Source organism: Sceloporus occidentalis, unplaced genomic scaffold (assembly GCF_023333645.1).
Source record: "Sceloporus occidentalis isolate IW3139 unplaced genomic scaffold, rSceOcc1.0.p SCAF_129, whole genome shotgun sequence".
Classification (NCBI taxonomy): Eukaryota; Metazoa; Chordata; class Lepidosauria; order Squamata; family Phrynosomatidae; genus Sceloporus; species Sceloporus occidentalis.
The window spans coordinates 2,711,574-2,721,416 of record NW_028317109.1 but is presented as its reverse complement, the minus strand read 5'-3'; the positions used below and the strand labels follow the sequence as shown (position 1 = coordinate 2,721,416).

General features: G+C 49.0%; 1 protein-coding gene across 1 annotated transcript in view; it reads right to left on the bottom strand.

Moving 5' to 3' along the window:
• Positions 1–2,478: 2,478 nt before the first annotated feature.
• Positions 2,479–9,843, bottom strand: part of LOC149281688 (phospholipase B1, membrane-associated-like) — a 45,556-nt gene continuing 38,191 nt past the window's right edge. Inside the window, exons 46-52 of the mRNA XM_089499111.1 lie at positions 9,568–9,662; positions 9,096–9,183; positions 8,497–8,595; positions 8,027–8,122; positions 7,753–7,827; positions 6,580–6,772; positions 2,479–2,666 (exon numbers count right to left, since the gene is read on the bottom strand). Of these exons, the coding sequence (XP_089355237.1) occupies positions 2,479–2,666; positions 6,580–6,772; positions 7,753–7,827; positions 8,027–8,122; positions 8,497–8,595; positions 9,096–9,183; positions 9,568–9,662 (834 nt within the window). The remainder of the gene's footprint in view (positions 2,667–6,579; positions 6,773–7,752; positions 7,828–8,026; positions 8,123–8,496; positions 8,596–9,095; positions 9,184–9,567; positions 9,663–9,843) is intronic.

Here is a 9,843-nt window from a genome sequence, read left to right as displayed (position 1 = left end):
ACTGTATTAGTCTGGGCCGCTTCTGCTGGGAGGCTGTTCCACTTATCTACCACCCTCTAACTAAAATTCTATTCCATCTGATCCTATAGAGTTAGAGTACGGCCTCCTGTTGTGAGGTGATATTTGTAAGGATAATCTAAACGCGTGTATGAATGAAGCACGTGATCATTTAAAGGGGCCGGCTAATGCCCCCATCTCCCGTTCTATAGCAGAATGCCCGTTAAACTGCTCTGAGTAACCCTAACCCTTGATTTAAAATTTCGTGCCTCTGATTGGCTGCTTAAGCTGTCAATCAGTGGCAGTAACGGACTCTGTATTAAATGAATGGGTGTACGCTCCAGTAACTGAGATCTTAAGCAGCCAATCACCGGCAGGGAAATACTCCCATTCAAATAAACGGGAGCGCTTTCAACATGCGCTCCGGGGTGCGAAGCCCTGCGCACAGCATTCAGCAGAACCAGCACGGTTCGTACATGTATGGGCTTTGTCGTGAAGGGGTTAATTACAGCAAAAACAACCCCAAATCGCTATATAGCCGACAGAAATTAGAGTGAAAAGGTCGGCCCCGGGGCCATCTTTATTGGAAAGGAATATAATACCAAGAAATACCTAATGCCGCGGCCCCCCAGGAGAGCGGCGCCCCCCCAGACTACATGCGATAGCAACACTGGAACAGCTGAAAGCGGTGACCTTAACAGCCGCCGGGGAACCGGCCAGCCCGGGGGTCACGGCTCCAAGGTCAACGCGCTGCCCAGGGCTAAACTTAACCCCGTATTAAATCCATTCCTTTACATATAACTGGGCCTGGAAAAGCAGGCTCGAGCTCGGCGGCAAAATCGGGACTGCCCCGCACAGAGGGGGACAGTTGGGAGGCATGCTGTACCTTATGACTGTACAAGATGGGGGGCTGTACATGTCCGGTAATTCACCGGCAGGATAATCAGACTATAACGGTGGCAGTAGATCATGACGGCTGGAGGTTTCCATTCACCCGGGGGACTGATCCTAACGACCCCCGACAGAATACCATTTAAACTCCTAACCTTTAATTACCGAGCCTTTAACGACCCCCCAATATCACCCCACCCCCTATATCTCTGCATCCCCGATATCTCCGCACCCCCTATACAGTCTCCCGGCCGCCCTCTCCCCGCCGCTCCTGTCCTCGGGAATTCCCTGCCTATCATTCTAACGTTTAGCGCTCACCTGTTCAGAGGAGCTTACAATCTATCCTCCTAATACCTATAGCCCTCGTTGGGCAAATTGGAGTCAGATTTTTGTTTGGATCCTTATTAATTCTTTTTGTCTAAGAGTGATAGGAGTTATTGTCTGTTATATTTACTCCTGATCCCGATCAGAGCGATTATTAATGAATCCAGGAACGTTCTAAACACCTGCTGCCCTGTCTTACTAAAGCACCACAGGAACCTAGCATTTGCCGGCAGATCGGCCCCATTCGGCCCCCGTCTAGTCACCCGTTTCTCCTGCTGTAAAGACTCAAACCTTAATCAGGCGTTGGTCTCGTCTTAGATTCAGGAGCCGTGTGTCTATCCCATGCATGTTTAATCCCCTCGCTGTATTACCCTCTACCACTTCTGCTGGGAGGCTGTTCCACTTATCTACCCCCCCCCCCTCAGTAAAATAAAACCTCCTTACACTCCATCTCAGCCTCTGACCTTCTAGATTCTGGTCTCTTGTATCTTTTCTCCTGTACTTTGTTTAATCCCCTTCTGTATATAAATGTTCCCGGTAACAGCTGCCGTAGGAATTTATCGCGCGCCCAGCTCCTCCTGCTTGACTTCTGGTGCATTACGGGTTTTTTATTTCTTTAAATACCCCCTGGGTCTCGGCAGTGAAATCGTTCTGGAATTCTCACTATGGAAATGGAGCGTTGCCGACTCGAAGCTCTTACTAAGCGCTTAGCTCAGGGCAGGAACATTCGGTTCCAGGTGACAGCCGGAACGCAGACAGCTTGATCCTCCGTCAGCGCGTGAAGCCGCCGCCCGTTAGCGGCGGTCGGTGATATAATGGGTAGCCGCCGGCGTCTGACCCCTGTCACCAAGGGGTTAAACCGCATGGTTGGGTGGTTCACAGCCATCTGTCTGTCACGCTCCTAGCGTGTAAACATTCATCATGCTTTGTAGGACGGATATATATATATACCGTCACCAAATCACCTAAAAATGCAGAATCCATATTAAAAACAGGTTAATGCCACAAAAATGGCTAGTTTTTCTTTCCCTAGTGACCGGTGTCTTTTTTTGGTCTAGTAACAGATCCCCTGTAATAATACAGATCCCCCACATAATAAATAATAATATTTAATAAACTCTGAAACATTTGCGGAATGGGGACGTTTCACCCCAAAATGTCATGTTGTGGCATTGTCTTGGCTCCGTTCACCCGGCGCGTGCGGAGAATCACTCTGCGTAACATAATGGATGAGGCCGTCGCCTGGAGTAGATCGCACGGATGATGTCACACGTATGACACATTGTCACGCGAGGAAAGCTGTGTCGGGGACTTTGTTCCATCGCAGCACACGAGACTCCGCCAGCCGGCGGCCTCGGCTTTAATGACCGGGTCCGGTGTGAGGTCGGAGTAACGCGGCTGCAATGTGACCTTCTGTAAGCAGATATTCCGCGGATTAGGAGCCGGGTGCTTCGCTACGAGTTGGGACTAAAGAGCCGTCTGATTAACTTGTTGGCAACAAGGGAGAGGAGAAAGGCATGGATGTGCGGCCTTTTTCACCAAAGGGTTAAATTGGTTCTGAACGTATCACCTGTCGGCATCACAGAGGCTGCCGCTTGGGGTTATTATCGTTAAACTCGTGTATATAAAAATGACATGCACCTCTTTCCTCTCTCCTTTTCTTTGCTTCTTCTTTCTTCTCTTGCACTCTCTTTCTTCACACCTTCTCCCTCTCTGTATTTCCTCGCTCTCCCTCACCCTCCCTTTATCTTTCTTCCTACTTTTTCTTCCCCCTAACTTCTCCTTCTCACCCTACCTGTCTCCCCCCACACACATTCATCTCTTGCTCCTACTTTCTCAGCTCCTTTTCTTTTTTCTTCCTTTCTCATTCTCTTTTTCTCTCTCACCGCCTCTTACTTCTTCTCCCTTCTTCTGTGCCTTCTCTCTTGGTTTCTTCCCTCACCTCTAATTTCTCCCTTTATTGCCCCCCTTTTTCTCCTCTCACTCTTTCTTTGCCCTCTCTTGGTTTCTTCTCTCACCTTTACCCCTCTTTCTTCACTTTCTTTTTTCTCTCTCCCTACGAGCGCCAGCAGAACCTCGCAATGGCCCTTTATCACTCCCATCACTCCTGTGTTCCAATGGCCCTTTATCATTCCCATCACTCCTGGGTTCCAATGGCCCTTTATCACTCCCATCACTCCTGTGTTCCAATGGCCCTTTACCACTCCCATCACTCCTGTGTTCCAATAGCCCTCTATCACTCCCATCACTCCTGTGTTCCAATGGCCCTTTATCACTCCCATCACTCCTGTGTTCCAATGGCCCTTTATCACTCCCATCACTCCTGGGTTCCAATGGCACGTTGTGTTTGCTGATTAAATGATTAAGTTTAAAAGTATAATTGATTGTCAGAGAACACTTTTGTAATTATGCTACAGCCAGAAAATTCCTTGTTTTCCATGAAAAGAGCCGAGTGACCCCAAAGCGTTGGCCGGGGGTCTCCTAACTCACTGTTTGTTAAGGTGTAATAACAGCGTCTGAGCGCCTTGTCCGTTCCGTGGATATTTAGAATTCCTGCTGATATCTGGGATATTGTGGCCCCCGTTATCAGTTATTCCGCCGGATTCTGAACCGAAGCCGAGATAACTTCTTGTTGTTACTTTAGAAGAACGGAGCGGAAAATTACTGGAGCCGCAGCAGCCGAGACGTCAGCAAAACGCGATTTACTGGCAAATAAAACGGGAAATAAAACTCATCTCATGAATCGTTCCGTAAAAAGCCTCCGGATCCTGGAGTCCAGATTTCTGCCGGCGAGCGGCTCCTCAACTCACATTCCTAAAATATTACGGCTTCAGACGCATCCCCCCCACCGGCGATACCCACCTGACAGCTTCGCTTCTAATAGATTCCACTGCTCTAGAACCCTCTACTCCTATAATCCAGATTACACTCCTCTTTCACCCCGATAATCTAGAACCCTCTACTCATCTATTGGGGGTGTGGTTAGAGGCGTGGCTATTGTGTAACTGGGTGGGGCATTTAGAAGAATAATTGGTTTTATTTACCCCGTTTCATTTATAAAGCAATAAAAGTGAAGACTGGGCGAGGGCGCCGTATAAATCCCCCTCTCACCCCTGAGCGAGGGGTGCGTCAGACATCTTCCCGGCAGGCCCCACACGCTGTATGAATCATACTAATCTCTAAGCCGCTTTCTGGAAGCCGGATCTTCTGATAACCGGACTTAAGTTTTCCGCATTCGCTTCGCTGGCTCAGCAGAACGTGCCGGGGACGCATGAAAAGGTCACACGGGGGCGCGCGTTAACCCTTCCAGTGCCAGCAGGACATCATTCACGATGCAATATCGGTTAGAGCTGACATCACGCTTAATAGATTGTAAGCACCGAAGACCAGGACCCCGTCCCGCTGCGTCTTCACGTTAGCGTTTCCGTCACGCTGTATATTGTAACCTCTCATTCTTCGTTCAGCCCAAGAGCAAACAGTCCAACCTGAAGAAGAGACCGCTGAGGTCCCAGAAGCTCCTGCAACTTTGTATCCTTTTCTGTGTTGGCCAAATAAAGTCTCCTTGTTCCAAAAAACCTTCAGTAACACGCAGGACGCACTTTTTTATTTCTTTCCATCTTTCACGGTATTCGGAAGACCCCGGACCTCTGATTGTAGGGGGGGGTGTATTTGAGTGACACGTTGGGAATACTTTCCCATCTGCTCGTTTTTGAGGCCCTGCTGAGCGTTTCAGTTAACGGGCAGCACCCACCTTAGGAGAGAGTTATAGCAAAACATGTGGCTTAGATGGAATTTAAGGGAAAACTACGTTACTGAGAGGGTGGTAGATAAGTGGAACAGCCTCCCAGCAGAAGTGGGAGAGGGTATTACAGTCAGGGGGATGGGATAGATGCATTGGATAGGCATATGACTCCCCGCATGCGTCATACCCCCGACCTGTGAGCCACCAAATCAACGCTCGTTTCAATGTCCTGAGAATCTCAAAAGTTAATTTAACATTTTCCCCATTTTCCAATGGTTTTCATTGTGTTACACGCTATGCTGTGGCCCCCGAGGGGTGTTAATCAGGGTCATTTTTGGCCTTCAGGACAGCAGAATTGAATTGCCTCCGGTTGGGTAAACAAAAGGTTAATAGGTTATCATGGCCGCCGGATGTATCGCGAGCGCACGACGGAACCAAAAGCCCGCGGTGTCACCCCAAATGCATCAATGTAGGAAAATTCAATTCAAGAGGGGATGGGGCTAGCTGCACATGTGGGTGGGGCTAGCTGCACATGTGGGTGGGGCTAGTTGCACATTGTGGTGACGTTAGTTCCACATGTAGGTAGGGCTAGCTGTGTATATGTTTGGGGATAGTTGCATATATGGGTGGGACTAGCTCCTGATTTTTTTATCCAAAAAAAACCCCAAACATTCTCAGTGACAAAGTTTCAAGTTTTTTTTGTTACATTTTATTTATTTCAGTAAAAGGAGAATCACCGAAAAATTTCAAATTTACAGAACGCCGATTAAACTTTTACTGAATTCCATTACAAAGAATTTCTTCAAAGTCCTCCAAATTGGCAGCCTGGACATTTTTTCCTCCACCAGATTATTGGCGTGAAATCACCAGGTGAATTAATGACACGTTACTCACACGGCTATGATTCACTACAGAGGGTGGTAGATCAGTGGAACAGCCTCCTGGCAGAGGTGGTAGAGGGGAATACAGTGAGGGGATTAAACATGCGCAGGCGACTAGATGGGGGCCGGATGGGGCCGATCTGCCGGCAGGTTCTGGATTATCTGTAGACGGATAATAACTTTTTATTGTGTATTAAATCAGCCTTAAAACGCAATTTTGGGGGTATTTAATATCCTTTTTGGAATTATAATAATATTCTTTTTTTTATTTTAATGATATCTTGTGATTAATGTAATTATCAAATTCCGCTCCGGATAATCGTTTCCTGATGACATCATTGTTTAGAAGATGAGGCGTGATGTCGACGCCCTAATATTCAGAATGGTCCAAGTCGGGGCAGATTTTGGGGGTAATTTAAGTAAAAATCACTGAATTCTCCCCAGCTGGTCTCGTTATCGCTAATAATATCAATCCTGGGAGGTTGGCCGTGATGTCCAGGGTTACAGTTTATAGAAGATCTCAGGGGCCAGCAGGCTCATTGCGTTACACATTACGCGTTTCGCGCACGGGTGATTAGCGCTCCAAACGCGTAATGTGCGGGTCTGGCTGCAGCCGGCGCGTTTCTTGGATAAACGTTATTGTTCCGGAATGGCGTTGCCGGGTGGTTGCCGTTCTTCGAAGCCAAACAATGAATGTAAACGCGCGGGCGCTGTGCGTTTAGAACGATGACTGTCTCTGCCTACGTCCTCTCCTTCGATGTCTCGCGTGCATCGCCACGCCGACCACGGCGCACCCCAGAGCCACGCCGCCGACGGAGGCCACGATCACCGACCAGTACGGCACGTCGTCACCGCCGCCCTCCACCGGCTTCACGTCCGAGGTGGGAATCGCGTCGGGGAGGCCGCTGTTCTTCAGGGTGAAGAGATACGGATGATCCTGCGACGGGCAAAAGTAACGCAAAGGATTAGACTTTTACGTTTTTAGATATTATTCCGGTAGATAAAAAAAAAACGGATATATTTTATGGTCCCCAAGATTCCGAAGAAACGCGACAAAAAGGAGACCTCGGAGTTCCTGCTGTCTGCGGAATAAGAAGCTCCGCGTTCCGCCATCATGGGTGAAACGTTACAAAGATCTCCGTTCTCAGGTTATATCGGGGCTGACAGCGCCCCCTGGTGTTTATATCAGGACTGACGGCGCCCCCTGGTGTTTATATCAGGGCTGACAGCGCCCCCTGGTGTTTATATCAGGGCTGGCGGCGCCCCCTGGTGTTTATATCAGGGCTGACAGCGCCCCCTGGTGTTTATATCAGGGCTGACGGCGCCCCCTGGTGTTTATATCAGGGCTGACGGCGCCCCCTGGTGTTTATATCAGGGCTGGCGGCGCCCCCTGGTGTTTATATCAGGGCTGACAGCGCCCCCTGGTGTTTATATCAGGGCTGACGGCGCCCCCTGGTGTTTATATCAGGGCTGACAGCGCCCCCTGGTGTTTATATCAGGGCTGACGGCGCCCCCTGGTGTTTATATCAGGACTGACTGCACCCTCTGGTGTTTGTATGAAAAATTTTAACCTGCTAAATGCTGGAAGAAGCGACATGGATGGTCTCGAGTGCTTGCAATCTATTATACTTCACTTGGCCGATAAATGTATCGTCTTAACCGGCATTTACCGTGGTCACAAAACAGAAGGTGCCAATCTTTCCCCGGGCAAACGGTAAAGTCTGACCAAGGGGGCCAAAAACCTTCCAGCGGGAAATTTAAAGGGGAAATGGGGCGTTTCAGGACCCTGCTCCCCCGACCCGGAGGATTCTTCAGGTTCCGCCCATAATAGAGGGGGGGGGCGCCGTTGGCCAATTGTGGGCTAGAAAACCTGGGGGGGGACTTCCTGTATTTGAAAATCGGAATGGCTTCACTTACATTATGAGGGCATTTCAGCTTGGAACGGTCGTGTGTGAAATTATTATAGTTTTGTTTCTGTCCAACGGGCTCCAACTGGGAATAAAATTGAAACGTGAAGAATTAGGAAACGTAGCAACCGCGCGGCAACATTTATAAATTCCTCGAGTCCTGCACCGGTCCTGAAGTCCTGCACCAGTTATACAAATTACACAAACCAATTGACGAGCGTCTTCTGGTGGCAACAACCAATCACATGACAGTTATGTGTAGAAAAATGATCTCTGGGACGTACCATGTTATTCCACAGAGCGATGGCCATCTCCGCGTGGCCCCGTTCGTGGAAATGGAAGCAATCGGCGGAGAAGAATTCCACTATCGGCACTCCGTTCTAAAGAGGATAAAAACCGACAAGGAAAGTTTATCAGACTCACAGCTCAGAAAAGCCGGGCCCTGTCCTCCTTCTGTACTGAAAGAGTCATCGGCAGATCGGGGGCTGCAGTGCGTGGCCACCAGCCGGATGTAAAGCAGTTTTACTTTACTGAGTGTGGTAGATAAGTGGAACAGCCTTCCAGCAGAAGTGGTAGAGGGTAACAGTGAGGGGATTTAAACATGCATGGGACAGACATACGGCTCCTGAATCTAAGACGAGACCAACGACTGATTAAGGTTTGAGTCTTTACAGAAACGGGCGACTAGACGGGGGCCAAATGAGGGCCGATCTCACTGACAGGTTCTGGGTTTCTTTGCCCCCCATGTACTTACGCCGTCCACTGGCACGACCGTGTTCTCGAAGAACGGCTGGGCAACAACTGCAAAGTCTTCCCGGCCCTGGAACTTCTTAGCCAAGGCGGCCACGTGCGTCTGACGGGAACAAGCAGAGCGAGAGGGAGCTGGATGAGACCTGGCGGCTTACAATACGACGATACACATGTGGAGGTGTGCGGGGGGGGGGGCTCAGTCTGGGGCCCCACAAATCTCTTATCTTAGGGCCCTTTTAAAAAAAACCTGAAAATTAATTAGGAAATAAAACCTCTTTTGTTGAATATAATTTTTCCCAACTGGCTGTAAATGAAATTATTATTTAGAATTTCCATTCAGAAACTGCCATCAGTGCGGCTAACCCGGCGTCCTCTATTTGGAGCAGCAGAGGGAAAATTCTAGGGGACACCTGTATTCAAGCAGGGATTGCACCTGTGACAAAGCAGGAAGAAAAACACCAATATGGATGCTCTGGTATTATTAAATCAGAGGGGAATATGAAGGGGTCGGCTCCTGTAACGTGCGCAGGAACTCGCATGCCCTTGGAAGCGTCAGTATGCAAGGTCATGTGACTGAACCTGAGGCTGGTCAGTTGAGTTAACCCTTACCTGTAAGTCTCGGTTATATTTTTTGATTTCGTTTAGCTCGGGGGAGCCTTCCCGTGGGTTTATGAAACAGGGACACAGGTTCCTAAAAAGAAGACACAGAGGTCACGGGCTATATCCAGAGATCATTAATATATATATATAATATATAATATCATCCGAGGTCACCAGCCAATGGGAGATACCGCTGAATTTATATAGAAAAGGCATTATTCCTTACATTTTCTAGGGATCCCTATCCGGTATAGACAGGTAGACAAGTGATCGTTTCCAGCCGTGTGCATAAACATATATAATACCCCCAGCGGGCAATTAATCAGGTCCAGCTGTCCATTAACATATTTGGCCAATCACGCGGCTGGAACTCGATGTATATAAATGTAATAGTCCTTCGACCAAAAACATTGTAACGGGGAGGACGCTTGATCTTAGATGACTGATCCCGATCAGCTGATCCGTTGGTACTCACGGTCTTAAGAGACTGCATCCCAAGGTCCCCGCTGTCACCGTGCGCAGTCCCTCCACCTGCAGCACTTCGACCAGATTCACGAAGGCTCGGGGGACCTGGAGATAACACGCGGCGTCACAGCTACGACTGGGAGGACTAACGCGATCGCGCATGCATCGGCAAATCAATGCAGGGTGCCGATTTTATGCCGTATAAATGACGACAGAATCCTTTGCTTTGGGGACCCCGAGGCTCGAGTGCCCCGGGGGGTCCGACGTTATACCGCCGGATACTTTG